The sequence below is a fragment of the Geotrypetes seraphini genome, chromosome 2, assembly GCF_902459505.1.
Source record: "Geotrypetes seraphini chromosome 2, aGeoSer1.1, whole genome shotgun sequence".
NCBI lineage: Eukaryota > Metazoa > Chordata > Amphibia > Gymnophiona > Dermophiidae > Geotrypetes > Geotrypetes seraphini.
In genome coordinates, this window is record NC_047085.1 from 433,283,406 (window position 1) to 433,301,453 (window position 18,048).

Sequence of the window (18,048 nt, forward strand, 5' to 3'; positions counted from 1 at the left end):
AGGCGGTAATTTTTCAGCTAGTGCGTGCTAATCTTGTGCGTGCACTAAAAAAGGCTAGCGTACCTTAGTAAAAGGAGCCCTAACTTTTTTAAACAGAAAGTTTGAGCTTTGCTCCTAATTTTTTAAAATGATTTTGGTTATGGTTAAATTCCTACCTCTGATAAAACAATTCAAACAATAGGGAAAAAAAAGTATTTATTTTCCAGCACTGTTCTGTGCAATTTCTTTACTTAAGAATGTTACGACTGTAAGTGTTACAACTGTAAGTCTTGTTCTGTTGAAGTTCTAGCTAAGGTCTCACCATTCAAGGTGTAAGTTCTGCACAGATTTCTGCTGCCGAGGTGCATGATCTTGCATTTCTTAGCATTGAAGCCCAGCTGCCAGGTCGAGGACCCAAAGCTGGCAGCTGGGCTTCAATGTTAAGAAATGCAAGATCATGCACCTCGGCAGCAGAAATCCGTGCAGAACTTACACCTTGAATGGTGAGACCTTAGCTAGAACTTTAACAGAATGAGACTTGGGAGTGATCATCAGTGCAGGCATGAAAACTGCTGATCATGTGGAGAAGGCTTCATCTAAGGCAAGACAGTTGTTAGGTTGCATCCGTAGGAGTTTTGGCAGCCGGAAGCCTGAAGTCATAATGCCATTATACAGAACCATGGTGAGACCTCATTTGGAATACTGTGTGCAATTCTGGAGGCCACATTACCGAAAAGATGTGCTGAGAGTAGAGTCGGTGCAACGGATGGCCACCAGGATAGTCTCGGGGCTCAAGGATCTATCGTACGAGGAAAGGCTGAAAAATTTGCGGCTGTACTCACTCGAGGAACGTAGGGAGAGAGGAGACATGATCGAGACGTTTAAGTATATTACCGGCCGTATCGAGATGTAAGAAGAGATTCTCTTTCTCAATGGACCCTCAGCCACAAGAGGGCATCCGCTCAAACTCAGGGGCGGGAAATTTCATGGCGACACCGCGAAATATTTCTTCACTGAGAGAGTGGTTGATCCTTGGAACGAGCTCCCGGTGCAGGTGATCGAGGCAAACAGCGTGCAAGAATTTAAGAGCAAATGGGATGCCCATGTGGGAGGGTTTTGCCAAGGGAACCTGTCACCAGGAGTGGGATCCCTAGGATAGTAGACTTGGGGGTGGGTCAGTAGAGTGGGCAGACCTGATAGGCTATGGCCCTTATCTGCCGTCATCTTCTATGTTTCTATGTTACCATGCAGGAATCTAATCCTGTTTATCCTATAGGAATAATTATTTACTTTTGAGGAAATATACCCCCTCCTCCCATTTTAACTAAGCCGTGATAGTGGTTATTAGCGCAGGGAGCCGTGCTGAATGCTTTGTGCTGCTTTTGATGCTCATAGGAATTCTATGAGCGTCGGGAGCAGCGCAGAGAATTCAGCACGGCTTCCTGCGCTAATAACCGCTATCGCGGTTTAGTAAAAGGGGGGATGGGTAGAGATGGAACCTAACCCATATTTTCCTGTATGGACATTGTTTTGCTATTCGTGAATTCAGTTTGCAATGTTTCTAGGAACTAAACGGGCTTGAATAGCAAGCACACACTGTAACTTGACAGCTCTGCTGTTCCCCCCGGGAGCTGTTGGCAATTCCTGTTGCTGGAAACGGAGCTGAAGGTAGAGTAGAAGATGAAAGTCCAAGGGCACACTTCAACCTCTCCATTACCTCTGCACCTGTGGTGTGATCTTACCATTCACAATACTGTATATGGTAACATTTTACCTCCTCAACATTTAGAATGCAAACAAAAAGATTTTCAGAGCCTTTCCTACTTAGAAACTTTTAATAGCTGATTCTGGAAAACCCTCACAGGAGGATGTAGTAGGTTCTATATCTGTCCAAACCCATTCTGGTCTTCCATCCCTACTAACCCGGTATTGTCTCTGTCTTTATTTGTAACTTTATGGAGAAGGAATGCAAATGATCTTTTATCCAAAGCTGATGAATGTTGAAACCCTCTACTCACTGTGCAGCAGTGGCTAAGAAAAAAAGTAGAATCCTAGGAATGGAAAACAAAATTGTAGTTCTTTTAAAGTAATCCCAGACCTCACAAGTGCCATTTTCAGGCAATGATGGCAATTTCTATAGTATAAATTAGCACTAAGATTTAGGCTTCTTGGAGCAAAGATGCTATTATAAAATGCTAATACAAGCCGGTATTGATGGACCTAAAGTTAGGCGCTAAGTGAATGGCAGTTGTAACTACTGGGGCCTAATTTAGGCTCTGAAGTTATACACGTATTTCAGAAACACACCTACACTTCCCCCTCCCCATTTGCGGTTTCCCTACTCGTGATTTCACATAATTGTGATTTTTTTTGGGGGGGGAGAAGGGAACCCCCCCCATATTTTTGTCTTCCCCCCGGCATCCTGGCCTTACCTGGTGGTCTAGCTGGTTTTCGGGGCAGGAGCGATCTTCCTACGCTCCTGCCCCGTGCAGATAGACATTAGGAAATGGCTGTGGGAAGTTCCCGTAGTCTCTTGAGAGACTACGGGAACTCCCCACAGCCATTTCTTAATGGCTTTCTGCAAGGGGCAGGAGCGTAGGAAGATCGCTCCTGCCCCAAAAACCAGCTAGACCACCAGGTAAGGCCGGGATGCCAGGGGAAGGCGGAAGGGAGGCGGGGGTGGGTCAGAGCCGGATATTTGCAGTTTTTCGCCATTCGCGGTCCGGCTCTACCCCTATCCCCCGCGAATAACGAGAGAGAAGTGTATACTTTTCCCATGTTTACGCCCCCTTGCTTGTATCCACTAAGCAATGTTGGTGCGTAATGTTATAGAATATTCCTAGCACTAACACATGTAATTGACAATTAGTGATACTAATCACACATCAGACAAGTACTATTATTCTGTAACTTAAGTGCACAATCAATGCCTATCTTTAGGCACCAATTTATAGAATTGCCCTTCATATCTTTGCGATTCTACGTAGACTTGTTTTCACTCTATAGTGATAGTTCTGACAGTGTCACAAGAGATTTTCAAATACATTGAATATTCTTAAGCCTTCTAGTCTGTACCTTTGAATAACTTTATCCTGCCACTCTTTTTGAAGTTTCATGTTCAGCGTGACCTTTGCTTCAAATTCATTCAGCAGAAACAGACTGATTTTTTTTTTCATCCATGAGTCTTCAGATCATCTAAATCACTGCAGCTGGATATAGGGGCTGTCTATTTAACTTTATATGGGCCTTTTTGAGGATATGTTTGGAACTGGGTTCCAAAATAGCTAATTTGGTTTGCTACAATAAGATTTATGCTCTCAAAATGTTTTGGTTTATTTTAAATTATTTGTTAATAGTTTCTTGAAGTACCGCCTCACTGTGGGAAAGGGAGAAAAGGACTTAATATACCATCTTTCTGTGGTTACAATCAAAGCAGTTCACGTATTGCATATAGGTGTATTCTTAGTCTCTAGTTGACTCACAGTGTAGGTGTTTGTACCTAGGGCAATGGAATATTGCTACCGTGTTTCCCAAAAAATAAGCCCTATCCCCAAAATAAGCCCTAATCGTAGGCAGCAATGCTTCCCCCCCCACCCTGCCCCCGCCGAACCGCCAAACCCACGCTGACCCTCCATCCTTCCCTCCCAACCGATCCCCACCGACCGCGACTATAAATACCTTGCTGCAGAGGAGCGTCTGGCCAACATCACTCCCCAGTATGCGTTGTGGCCTTCTCGCTGGGGCCAAAGATCAGTGGCAGGAGGGATGTCCAATCCCTCTTGCCTGACCCCCCCCCCCACCCTCCACTAAATATTGGTAGCAGGAGGGATGTCCAGTCCCTCCTGCTGGAAATCCTCCACCCCCCCCCCAAAGATTGTTGGCAGGAGGGATGCCCAATCCCTCTTGCTGGAACACCCCCCCCCTTATAAGGTAGCCCACCCAGAACCCCCAAGTCTACCCGGAGCTCCCTACCTTTTTTAGATGGCCAGCTGGAGAGATTCTTCTTGGCTCCGTCCGGCAGGCCCGCTTTTACTGGAATGGTGGGCCTTCCCCTTCCCAGTGCATTGGGGGATGCAGGGGGGAGGGGCATAAGGCCCTGATTGCCCAGGCGCTTAAGGCCTCTCCCATAGGAAGGGCCTTAAGCACCTAGGCCAACCTGAATCTTAGGCCTCTCTCCCAGTGCATTCTGGGATGCACTGGGAGTGGCCTGATTCCAATTGGCCAGATCCCTCAGGCCACCCTCCCATGGGAGTGGCCTAAATGATCTGGCCAATTGGAATCTTAAGCCACTTCCAGTACATCCCAGAATGCACTGGAAGAGAGGTCTAAGATTTAGTTTGGCCCAGGTGCCTAAGGCCCCTCTTATGTGAGGGTCCTTAAGCACTTGGGCCAATCAGGGTCTTAGGCCCCTCCCCGGTGTATCCCACAATGCACTGGGAAGGAGCAGGCCCGCCATTCCAAATGATGGGTAGCCCCTAACTAGATGATGGGTGGAGGCAAAATTTCTCTGCCACCATATTTCTCTGATACTATCAGCACTTATCTAGATAGCAGGTGCTGTTATCTAGATAAATGTGTTTGAATATCATGCCAATAGATCCTAAGATCATATTTACAATACCATAATCATAACTTTGTATAAAGTAGCAAAGTTTCTAGCCGCTTTCAATGAATGAAGGCGCTGATTCCAAGAAGTGAGAGCTATGGAAGTTAAAGCACTGAATCAGATTCTGGTTTCTGCTTAAGAAACCTGCAGATTGGAATATGTAAGTGTGCTTCTTGGCTAGATTTTAAAGTGTCCATGTTCATATCAGGGAAATAAGTTTCTTTGATATGGTAGACTCATAATTCTTAATACAGAAATCCAGGAATGATTTGATAATTTTTACTTTGTCTGAAGTCTCTGTTTTACATTGCTACACAATATAATGCATATCTGCCAAGCTTTTCCAAAACTGTATATAACATAGTGGTTTAGACTTTATAATAGTTTGTACTTATTTATTTCTCAGATTTTGGTAAAAGGTACAGTTGGTGATGGCTTCACTGGAGACATTGGAATTGATGACCTGTCTTTTCTGGACTGCACTCTTTACAATGGTAAGGGGAACACTTAAAATCCGGTGCATTTTTTATTCATGGTATGCGTCTGGCGAGGTTGTCAGGAGCTGTTAATATTTTATAAAGGTGGCATGTTTGAGTTTTAGTTAGACTGAGTTTAATCAAATTTCAGGTTGAATTACACAAGGTATTTATTTATTTAAAACATTTCTAACTCACCACAAGTAACGGTTTACAAAACTACAAACATAATCATCATATAACCAACATACAAATAAGTAAACAAACATATCTAAAATATCTTCAATCAAGATCCTAGCTAGCTCAATCAAGAGAATGCCTCCACAAACAAAGTTGTTTTTCATTAGTTTCTTAATTAGTTTCTTAAATCAGAAAGCAACTTCAGCTGTCCTGTTAGATTGTTCCATAATAAAGCACCTTCAACTGATATTACAAATGTTCTTATATTAGCATAATCTAAACTAAACTAAATCTTAGACTTATATACCATATCTTCTCTATAAAAGTAGAGCTCGACATGGTTTACAAAAAGTAGAAAAGAGAACAAATACAATGTGGATTTGGAATAGTATAGAGAGGAGCGGAATTTACAACTTTGAAAATAGCCAAGTTTTCAGATGTTTTCGAAATAGTTGGAAAGAGCCCAGATCACGCAGTTGAGCAAGAAAATTGTTCCACAACTCAGTAATTTTGAAAAGTAGAGACTTTCCTAATTTGCCAATGTAGATAACGCCTTTCAACGTAGGAAAGGACAATTTGTAAATTTTTGACTAGATCTGGTAATGTCAGATCTTGCAGAATTCCAAGACAGGGGAATTAAAGGAGGAAGGATGCCATGCAAGATCTTAAGAGTTAAGCAGGCACATTTAAAATAAACCCTGGAAATTATTGGAAGCCAATGCAGTTTTTGCAACTGTTGCTAGTCATAATTTTCCCTCTGATCTTAATGATCTCAACGGCAGATAAAGCCTCATCAATTGTGTTAGATACCAAGGGTTCTTATAATAAATGACTTTAAAAGTAATAGAAACAGAGAAACATGATAGCAGATAAAGGCCAAATGGCCCATCTAGTCTGCTCATCCACAGTAACCATTATCTCTTACTCTCTCTGAGAGATTCCACGTGCCTATCCCAGGCCCTCTTGAATTCAGACACAGTCTCTTTTTCCACCACCTCTTCCGGGAGACTGTTCCACGAATTTACCACCTTTTCTGTAAAAAAGTATTTCCTCAGATTACTCCAGAGCCTATCACCTCTTAACTTCATCCTATGCCCTCTCCTTGCTGAGTTTCCTTTCAAATGAGAGACTCAACTCATGTACATTTATATTATGTAGTAGGTATTTAAATGACTTTCATATCTCCCCTCTCCTGCCTTTCCTCCAAAGTATACAGATTGAGATCTTTAAGTCTGTCCCCATATGCCTTATCATGAAGACTACACACCATTTTAGTAGCCTTCCTCTGGACCGACTCCATCCTTTTTATATCTTTTTGAAGGTGTGGCCTCCAGAATTGTACACAATATTCTAAATGAGGTCTCACCAGTCTTATACAGAGGTATCAATACCTCCTGTTTCCTACTGGCCATACTTCTCCCTATGCAACCTAGCATCCTTCTAGCTTTCACCAACTGAACTGGGATATATTTAATTATTTGATTTAATTATTTATATTCTACATATCCTACAATTTTATGTGGATTACAAATTATTCAGGGACTCAAGCATTTTTCCCTATCTGTCCTAGTGGGCTCACACTCTATCTAATGTACCTGGGGCACTGGAGGATTAAGTGACTTGCCCAGGGTCACAAGAAACAGTGCCCTCAGGGTTCTGGGGATGTAGCTCTAACCACTGCACCACACACTCTCCATATAGCAAGGTAAAAAGATCTATAGATATCTGTGTTTGATCAAATTTTACCTTTTTATTTGTCTTCCACTGGGAATATGGTGGGAGTGATATGTTGATCATATTATACACTGTCTGAAATGGCTAATACTCGTATGATTGACCTATGATGCAGTTACTGCTATGCACTATTGGAGTTAACTACATTTCGATATCACCAGGAGAAGGGATAGAACAGTTAATATAGAGTTAGAAATGCAGGACTCCCACAAAGAAATATCATCTGTGCTAGGATCCAAAAAAGATAATTGTGAAAAAGCAATTTATCACCGTATGTGGCGCAGTGGGTGTGAGTTCAAACTCATGCTGCTCCTCCTGACCCTGGGCAAGTCAATTAATCCCCCCCATTGCCCCAAGTACATTAGATAGATTGTGAGCCCATCGGGACAGACAGGGAAAATGCTTGAGTACCTGAATAAATTCATGCAAACTGTTCTGAGCTCCCTTGGGAGAGCAGTATAGAAAAAAATTGAATAAAAATAAATAAATACATGGGTTGGTCTACATCAGTGGTCTCAAGCTCAAACCCTTTGCAGGGTCATATTTTGGATTTGTAGGTACTTGGAGGGCCTCAGAAAAATGACAATTTTGCATGAGGTAAAAATATTTATAGTTTATAAATCTTTCCTTTTGGCTAAGTTTTAATAATAATATTGTTATTTATAGTTAAAGAGACATATAATCAAGAAACTGTTTTATTTTACTTTTGGATTATGATAAACATACCGAGGGCCTCGAAATAGTATCTGGCGGGCCGCATGTGGCCCCCCCCCGGGCAGCGAGTTTGAGACCACTGGTCTACATTATCCTTGCTTTTACCTGCATCTTTGTGGAGGCATTCCCAGGAATGACTGTGCCAGGGAAAGAAGCAACACATGCAGATTGTATTTCTGAAACAACATCTATTGATTTGTCTAGAAACTGCGCCTGCAGAAGAAAACAGGCACAAATCACTGAAGATTATTTTTACTTCAGTCAGTTTATGCTCTGTGAGGGAAATCCTGTAAGAGGCGCCTAATTTAATTGTTTTAATCGGCTTTAATTGGCACAATAATTGATTGTGCCATTAAAAGCTGATTAAAAAAATCAATTAAAAAAAAATAGGCACTTGCCAGGACTGGTGGTTAACACCCAGGTGCCTAGTGGTGCTTAGTGATGCTGCATGCTTAAGTAAGCGTGTTTGGGGGATGAGATGCCCTTAGGTGTCATTAAGCTCCACTAAGTGTGATTCTATGCTGAACCTAGTCGCTGGAAATGTAGGCCTTTAAAACCCTGGCCTAAATTACCAGCGCCTACGTTCATCATTAGGCATCACTAGCCACGATTCTCTAAGGGAGAAATCTTTCAGTCAACCATCTCTCTCCCCTTCAAACCATTCAAAATTCTGCTGCACGACTTATATTCCATCAGAGTCACCATACTCACATTATCCCTCTCCTCATCACTTCTTTGGTTCCCTATTCATTTCCGAATAAAGTTCAAACTCTTTTTACAGATTCACAAGTGCATTCACTTAGCTTCCTCTCAATATCTCTCCTCACTTATCTCCCTCAAGGCCCTCCCACCATTATCTCTGTTCATCAGGCAAGTTTTACTACTTGGGATCTAGCTAGGCGCTTGGTACCTAGGTTGGTCACTGTTGGAAACAGGATACTGGGCTTGATGGACCTTCGGTCTGTCCCAGTATGGCTAGGGTTACCAGATTTTACATATGTAAAATCCAGACCCCTAGCCCTGTCCCCCAGGCCCGCTCAGTTCTACCCATCCATGCCCCGTTTCACCCACACCATGCCCCCGCCTTGCATCTAGCCCCACCCTCTCAGCCTGCTTGTCTCGGTTGGGTGAACATCCGCACTTACATAGATGCCCCTCCTGACGCGATTTGCTTTTCAAAACTGGACAAAGTGCCGGGTTTTGAAAAGTCATCCAGACGCCCATCTACAAAGAGGACATGTCTGGGGAAATCCAGACGTCTGGTAACCCTAAGTATGGCAATTCTTATGTTCTTATTTAGGCACCTTAAGGACACGTGGTGGGAGTTTATTTTATAATGGAACCTGATATTGGTGTATCTAACATAAGGCACCCGCCATTATATTAGTTATAGAGCTCCATGCATAAGTGAGAAATCTGCCCATGCTCTACCCCAGTGTACGTCCCCTTGCTTAGGTACCTGCTGGCACTTACTTGGGTATGTCCATATTAGGGTTACCATATGGCCCCACAAAAGGAGGATGGATTGAGACATCCAGATTTTACTTCTAATGAAAGCAATGGAAGTAAGGAGGACAGATTGAGACATCTGGGTTTTACTTCTATTGAAAGTAATGGAAGTAAAGCCCGGATGTCTCAATCCATCCTCCTTTTCTGGAGCCATATGGTAACCCTAGTCCATATACACATACATCAATGCTAACATTCTAGACATTTACACATGTAAATGTGGGTGTCAAAGTCATAAAAATTGTCTTTCCAGGATTCCATTTCAAATGGAACATGTTATGGAATGAGGACTAGAGTTTATAAATGCACCGAAAAAAATCTGTGTCCAAAAAAGTGCTGAGCGCTATTCTATGAACTGTGCTCAAAATTAGGCACCATTTATAGAATATGACACAGGCTGGGAACTGCACCTAGCTTTAGGCATGGCCATTTACAACAATTGAAATGTGGTGCAAATCCTTGCATCTAAATTAGGCACACATCCCCCTTATTCTATAACTATGCAAATAACTTGCAGGAATGCCCTGATCCGCCCATTACCCTCCTATTTCTGTGCACCCTTTCTGGAACTGCATCTACATTTATGCACAGAAATCTTAACTATATCCAATTAGTGCCATTAATTGTTTGTTAGGATCCCAATTATTGGAGCTAATTGGTTCGTTATTCGGTTAAAGTGCACACACAAATCGGGCAAGGGCCCAAATTTGCACACACAATGTTTAGCGCTTTGTGTAGAATTTGGGGATGAATGTGACAGATCCAGGACTGACTATCACAAAAATCATGCACTTTGGTTTTGTAGGTAGCTGGACAGCATTGTGTTTAAAAATATAATAAAGTTTATTTTGAAAATGTGTTTTGGTCTCATTAGATCTGAGTTACAGAATATTGTTGCCTACTGTGAAAACATCTCATTCTAATTTGCATCTCAGTCTATTACATTATCTAATTTCAATGAATGAACAATGTATAAAGATCTAAAAAGGCTGAATTAGTGAAACCCTCTAGAATATTATTCAAGTCAAGAAACATTGATGAAAATACCTACTGTCAAATTTTATGAGATAAGCAAGGCCAAGAAAAAGGGTGGAGATGGTGGTAGCTCCACACTGTAGAACAAATTACCAAAGGAAATTAGACAAGAGATAAATTACTTAGGTTCTCATAAGCAATTAAATATATTTGCTGCTAGCTGTCCAAGATTAAGAGGCAACATCTGAGGTTGGAGGCGTTTTTAAATGATCATCAATCATCATGCATATTTGTTACGTATTGTATGTATGATATGCCATGTGGGATTTGACAATTGGAATATGTATACCCTAGAGGAGTAGAAGGTTGGGGGCTATGATACAGATGTTTAAAATCTTGAAAGATACTAATTAACTAACAAGTTCTACACAGAGGGCAGGTAATGAAACTGAAATAAGGATATTTTAAAAACAACACCGGAAAATGCCCTTTCACAGAAAGGATGGTGGATGCTTGGAATGCCCTCTCAGTGGACATTCCAAGTGGGGAGAAAAGCAGTGATGAAATTGCAAAAGAATGTTGGGATCACCAGTTTCTTGTGATTTGGATTGTCAATACTTAAGAACAAACACAAAGATCTCAATATAACAAGAGGTTACAGTCATAGCATTTCTGCTCAAACATGCATTATGCTCTTCACACTTCCAAAAACAATCGAGGGGAGTAATTTGCATGAAACAATAGTTGCAACCCTAAACAAAAGAGGGAGCTGCAATTACAACCTTAAACAAAAGTGTGTGTGGTTGGGAGGGATATGTGTGTGTGTGGGGGGGGGGGGGGTGGAGGGGGAGAAGTTGCACAGAGTGGCAGTACAGCCCTGATCACTTTAATAGGCAAATTCCATGCTGATTTTTATCTGCCATTGTTTACTATGCTTTCAATTAATATATGTATTGCTTTATGGATATATTATAATGTATTTCTGTTTCATGACTAAATTCTTGTGCTAGAAAGGCAGCCTATAAACACTTTCTACTGTAGAAGCTTATTTAATGGGCCTTCAAAATAAAGCTTTTCTGTGATGTTATTGAGTTCATATATATGGAATCTGGACAAAGCAAATTCTTCAAAAGAAATTATCCCTTTGAAAAATCTATGTTACACACAGCTTATGGACTGATTTAATAAAACATAGTAACCCATGTTGTCATCTGTACTTTGAGTTTTTAATGTATTACTTTATATACTTTTATATGAGTATAAACCTAGATTTTGGGGTTAACAAAAATGGGGGTCTTGGTTTATATTTGAGTTTGCAACTCTGTACCCCTCCGCCCAGACCTTTTGCAGGCTTTCCCTGAACCTGCTTTAAAACTTCGTTGTCTAGCGGTTAACCAAGACAGAAGCAATCTCTCCCAAGTCCTGTCCCAGCTGACTCTGAACCGTCCTGCCTCCCGGACCTCTACACACCTACCTTGAAAGCCCTGGTGATCCAGCAGTGAAATGGGGGCAGGAACAATCTTCCTACGTTCCTGCCTTGTGCAGAGCCATTATAAAAATGGCTGCTACGAGTTTCTGTTGCAATCTCATGAGACCGCAGGAATACACAGCACCTATTTTCCATAACAGCTCTACATGGGGCATAAGAAGATCACTCATGCCCCAGTTCACCACTAGACCACCAGGGCTTTCAAGATTGGCAATAGAGGTCTGAGAAGTAGGATCGTTCAGAGTCAGCTGGGACAGGATATGGGAAGGATCACTTCTGTTTTGGCTCACCTCTGTACCACCAGGCTTAAAGCATTTCCAGGGAGAGGCCTGCAATGGGCATCAGGGGGAGGGAAGGAGTGCTGGGTGCAAAGCCTGGCAGGACAGGGCAGGGTACTTGAATATAAACCCCCAAGTTCACCTATCCCCCCCTTTTAAAGAGAAAAAAAAGGTTGCTTTGGTTTATATTCAGTGTAGATGCCTATTGACAAATTAATTTTTTTTAAATTGTTTTTTAATTGCTTTCAATTATCAGCACCAATTAAGCCAATTATAAAATTTAAGTTAGGTACCTAGATCGGCTAGGTACATTGAACTTGGTGCCTAACTGTAGGCATAATTGATAGAATCAGGGTTTAAAAGCTCATAGATATAAAATAGGATTTACGAGGGGTTGATGAAAAAGCTCTCAACCCAACCAATCAACTTCCTAAATTCTGAGCGTTATTTTGCCACTGTAGCTGAAAAGAGTGCTATCTTATTTCATTAATCTTATTTCATTAATGGCCAATTTGCAGAAACAGATCATTGATTGAACCATATTCACGTCATTTTCTTCTTGGTTGGGCTGAGAACTTTTTAGCACTCCCTTGCATTAATGTGCATTAACTGTATTTAAAACTTTTTAAACACGTGATTGTCAAAGAGTTGATAGATCATTCGTTGTCTACATGTTTTGCTTTGTTGACATGTCTAGATGTCTATTACATATTGATGGTTATTTCCTACTTACTAACTGAAATAGTAGCCTCATACATGCTCTTATACTGAATTATTTTAAGGTACATTGCCAACGCCATCAACAGTTCCCTTAGAGACGTCTTCTCCGGCTACTCTCCCTGCTCACAACTGCACAGATGAAGAATTTGTCTGCAGATCTACTGGCTACTGTATTCCAGCAATTCATAAATGTGACTTCAGAGCTGATTGCTCAGATGGATCAGATGAATTTACTTGTGGTATGTGAAATCACATTTGTTCTCAAAATAAAAAAAATTCTGAAAAATATCAAAGATGATAAGCCTGAGGCTTTGTTAACTGGGAACAAAGTATGAGGGGAAATGAATGTTCCTTTTAAAAAGAAAAATTGGACATGTGCTCCAGCAAGTCTAACCCAAGCCCCACTACTTTTTTTCCCTGGAAGTACCAATGCTTCTGGCATTGTAGGTACATATCCCAACAGAAAGACAATCTTCAAAGACCAGATAAAAGGTAGGATAACTTGAGGTAAGCTTTCATCCATACCTAACCAGCTAGATTTTCAGCTGAAAATATACCTGAATTTAGCCAAGCAAAATTATCTGCCTAGACCAGGGGTGCCCAACGTGTCGATCGCGATCGACCAGTAGCTCAGGAAGGCAACTCGAGTCGATCGCACTCGTGTTGCCGTCCTGATCTAAGGGCCGATCAGCCTTCCTCTCCAGTGTTCTCCCTAGGGCCTTTTAGCTGGGCGGTCCACCCAGCTGTCATCTGCCGCTGCTGAACATTAAAAAAAAAAAACCCAAAAAACGGCTTGGAGATTTCAGCCCCTAGCGAACTTATGCTCCGGGCTCTAACGTGTGCGTGCAGGCTTCTCTTCTCTTTCCTCCGAAACCGGAAGTTATGTCCGGGGAGGGGGGGGGAGAAGGGAAGCCTGCACGCACATGTTGAGAGCCCTGAAGGAAGCGTTCGCTACGGGCTAATGCGGGAGACAGGTTAGTGAAGCATTTGTTCTTGTTCCTGTCGGGTCCTGCCTACTTTCTGTTTCCGCGAAGGCAGGACCCGGCAGCATTTCCCCCAATAGGTTGATCACGATCTTGGGCTGATCAGCCTTCCTCTTCCCGACGGCAGAATTGACGTCGGGGAGAGGAATGCTGGTTGGCCGAAGCAGGGAGAGCTTGGGGCCTGTTATTGGTGGCGTTTGGGTCCTGGTCCCCGATGGTAATGGCAGTGGCAGTGGCTTGGGGGAGGGCAGGGAGAAAGAAAGAAAAAGGGCAGGCAGGGAGACAGAAGGAAAGAAGAGAAACAGAAAAAAATGAAAGGGAAGCAGAGAGAAAGAAAGGGCAGGGAAGAGGAAGGAAAAGTTGGGGGAAGGAATGAGGTCTGGAGGAGAAGAAGCATACAGGCTAAAAGAAGGGAAGAAAGATTGTATGCACAGTCAGAAGAAGAAAGTGCAACCAGAGACTCATGAAATCACCAGACAAGGTAGGGAAAATGATTTTATTTTAAATTTAGTGATCAAAATGTGTCTGAATTTATATCTGCTGTCTATATTTTACACTAAGGTCCCCTTTTACTAAACCGCAATAGAGGTTTTTAGCGCAGGGAGCCTATGAGTGTCGAGAGCAGCGCTGGGCATTCAGCGCAGCTCCCTGCGCTTAAAAACTGCTATCGTGGTTTAGTAAAAAGGGAGGGGGTATATTTGTCTATTTTTGTATGGTTGTTACTGAGGTGATAGTGCTTAGAGTCATCTGCTTTGACCTCTTTGAAAAACCCTGGAATAGGAATGATGATTAACATTTTCTATGCATACAGTGTGCTTTGTGTTTTTTTTTTTTATTTTATTGTTGGTAGATCATTTTGACTTGGTCATTTAAAAAGTAGCTCGCAAGCCCAAAAAGTGTGGGCACCCCTGGACTAGACTGTCAAATAAACATAGCTGAATAGTATTGAAAATCAGTTTTAACTAGTTCAATCATAAGAATAAGAACATAAAAACTTAAGAATAACTTAAGACTGGATCTAGCCCAGTAGCCTGTCTTCATGGTGGGCAATCCAGGTCACTAGTATCTGACAAAACCCCAAATACAGTAGTAGCAAAATTCTATGCTAACGATCCAGAGCAAGCCGTGGTTTCCCCCATTTCTGTCTCAATAACAGACTATGGACTTTCCCTCCAGGAAATTGTCCAAAACTTTCTTAAAACCAGCTACGTTAACCGCTCCTACCACAACCTCTGGCAGCGCATTCCAGAGCTCAAGTATTCTCCGAGTGAAAAAATATTTCCTTCTATTGGTTTTAAAAGTATTTCCCTGTAACTTCATCAAATATCCCCTAGTCTTTGTAATTTTAGACAGAGTAAAAAATCATCTACTTTTTACCCATTCTACACTACTTAGGATTTTGTAGACTTCCATCAAATCTCCCCTCAGCCCTGAAGATACCATTGGAACCTTATTTCTCTCTGGCTGAATTTGTTAGCCTTGTAAATTTAGAATGGTAAATTTATCTGGCTAGAGCAGAAAAAGTTTTAGAAACAGATATTTGACAGCAAGTACCTGAATTTACCCCATTAAAGTGGTCATTTTACTATAAACCAACATTTACATGTGTATAGCATATTACTACTACTAATTATTTCTATAGCGCTACCAGACGCACGCAGCGCTGTACAGAGTCACAAAGAGTATGAAAACAGTCCCTGCTCGAAAGAGCTTACAATCTAAACAGGCAAGACAGACAAACAAGATGTCATGGATACAGTTAAGGGGAACGGTTAATCAGCTGGCTGGGTTGGAGGGCAGAGGGGAGTAAAGGACAATCAAGCCATTGTGACATCACTGATGAGGCTTGCTCTTATTGGTGGAATGAGGCATTATGACATCACAAGCTCAACTCTGCTTCCCAAAGACTGAAACTCTTCTCGCTACTACTACTACTATGAATTATTTCTATAGCAGACGCACACAGCACTGTACAGAGTCACAAAGAAGAAACAGTCCCTGCTCGAAAGATCTTACAAACAGGCAAGACAGACAAACAGGGTGTCATGGATACAGTTAAGGGGAATGGTTAATCAGCGGGTTGGGTTGGAGGGCAGAGGAGTAGGGTTAAGGATTGAAAGCGATATATAAAAGATGGGTTTAAACAAGGGAAGGGAAGGGGCTTGACGGACAATCTCGGGTAATTTATTCCAGGCATAGGGGGCAGCTAGATGAAAGGAACGAAGTCTGGAATTGGCAGTGGAGGAGAAGGGTAACGTTAAGAGTGACTTATCTGAGGAACGTCTAAATCTCAAGTTTACAAAGTTGAAACATGTCTAAAATCCCAAAATGTGCATATAGTAAAGGGGCTTGGACTGGACATGTTTTGTGTGGGATTAAAGCAAGGCTAAAGAAGAAATTTCTTTATTTAAAAGATTTCTCAACCATTCCTAGGCGGCTTTACAAATAGTAACATACATAAAATAAAAACATACAAGATTTGTAAAAACAACAAATATTACAGATCATTCAATGAAGACAGTTAATTCACAGAGCTCCATAATATATTAATCCAAAAACCAGAATAAACCAGAATCATCATTCATTGGAATGCTTCAATAAAAAAGTGTAGTCTTGAGCATTTTCTTAAACTTCTGAATATCAGAAAGAGCTCTTTGCGGTCCAGTTAATTTGTTCCACAGAGTTACTCCTATGATGGAAATAGCAGAAGATCTCGTGTTCACATAGTAGACCTTTGAAAAGTCCATCAACTACAATCGTATCATGCCCTCAGATCACAGAGTTCTAAGCGGTCAATAGATTGCCATAGCTTTTGATAAATAACAGGGAATCCCATGGTAAATGACTTTGAACACCAGACATGCATTCCCTATTTCAGAAGAGGAATGCATGTCTATGTCTAAATGGTTTGATGCAGGGATTTACATCTGCTACCCAGGCTGTCTAGGTTTTAGAAAAAGGCTCATGTTGAGTAGCTTTTCATTAGAGGGATTATGGGAGGTTGCTCCCTTAATCCCCCAGTGATCTATATGCCCCTGGAAAGTAAAACTGGCAAGGAATATTGGAGTCTCTGACAGCTTGGGAAATAAATATGTGTATTTTCAGAAAGGACCAAAATAAGTACCTATGTGTTTTTATACTTCCATGTTGATTTCATAGATATTTTAGACTTTTATGGGTATAAAGGGGATACAAACACTAAATTTAAACCTCTCCACCAAAATACTCTAAATAACCACTGTGAACACTCTCTCGTAGCAGAGAAGGAGAAAGGGATATGGTAAACGTCCATTTCCTAAATGTATTTTAGAACTTGTTCTACATTGGCAGATTCTGTTCTAAAATACTAGACGAGGAACTTAAGATGTTCCAAACTGAGCATCCTTTCTAAAATGCTGCTCTAAACCTCTTGAAATTTGACTGATAAGTGGTCAATTTGAGAGAGAGAACAATTTACACCCCCATGAGTTATTTACCAAGTTTGTTTAAAAAATGTAATCACAATCTATCTCTGTTAATCAGAGGCATTATGTATCTTGGTACATCTGAATATATGGCTACACTTTGGCATTTAGGGCCATAGGCATCCAAATAAAGTGGATAATAAGCCCAATTAATGAGTTTAACAAGCAATAATTGAGACTTAGATGTCAAAAGATTGTGCGTGATTCACAAAATAGGCATCCACAATTTTGTGGATGCCCATCGGAAAAAGCTGTGCCTAACAGGATAGGCATGGATGTGGCATGAGCATGCCTTCGATATAGACATCCATTTACAGAATTGCATGCCGCTCAGCGTCCTAACGTGTCTACTTAACATCTAAAATGTAGGTGTTGCAAAAGCACGTCTACTTTTGAGCATGACATGCTCGTCGCTAGGGGTTCCTACTAGGCGGGAGTTAGGTGGATACAATTTAGGTATGCCAGAGGTGTCCACATATAGGTGAATGGGGCTTTATTTTGGGGGATAAAGATGTTTAATAATGCATTACTTAAGCAAAGCACATGAAAAAATATATATATTGCATACTAAACTTTCTATTTTGGGGGTAAAGAGGACTTCTCTTTAATAATAACACTGCACAACAAAGTTTTTGCTTCCTGAACACTGCTGGGTGTTTCTTATATAATTTTGGGTGCTGATCATGAATATTACATCAAAAATTACCCATCACGTACCATTTCAGAGAAATCTTCAATTTTGTCGTGATTTTTTCTTATATTTGGATGCAAACAATTTTTTCTCCCATAAGTGTCTTATCAACAACGGTTTGTGCCGCCTGGGTATGTCCATGCATAAAATCTAGCCAGGTTGGAAGCTGTTTTATGGAAGATGACATCCTGGGCATGTCTGGGCAGGTCTGAACGAGCTTGCGCTGTCTCACCATGCTATAATGGTGGCT

At 41.4% G+C, this 18,048-nt stretch overlaps 1 protein-coding gene across 1 annotated transcript in view; it reads left to right on the plus strand.

The window, feature by feature from the left end:
* Positions 1-18,048, plus strand: part of MALRD1 (MAM and LDL receptor class A domain containing 1) — a gene marked incomplete at its 3' end in the record, with an annotated part of 701,795 nt that overhangs the window by 228,083 nt on the left and 455,664 nt on the right. The window contains exons 22-23 of the mRNA XM_033932884.1: positions 4,992-5,079; positions 12,723-12,899. Of these exons, the coding sequence (XP_033788775.1) occupies positions 4,992-5,079; positions 12,723-12,899 (265 nt within the window). The remainder of the gene's footprint in view (positions 1-4,991; positions 5,080-12,722; positions 12,900-18,048) is intronic.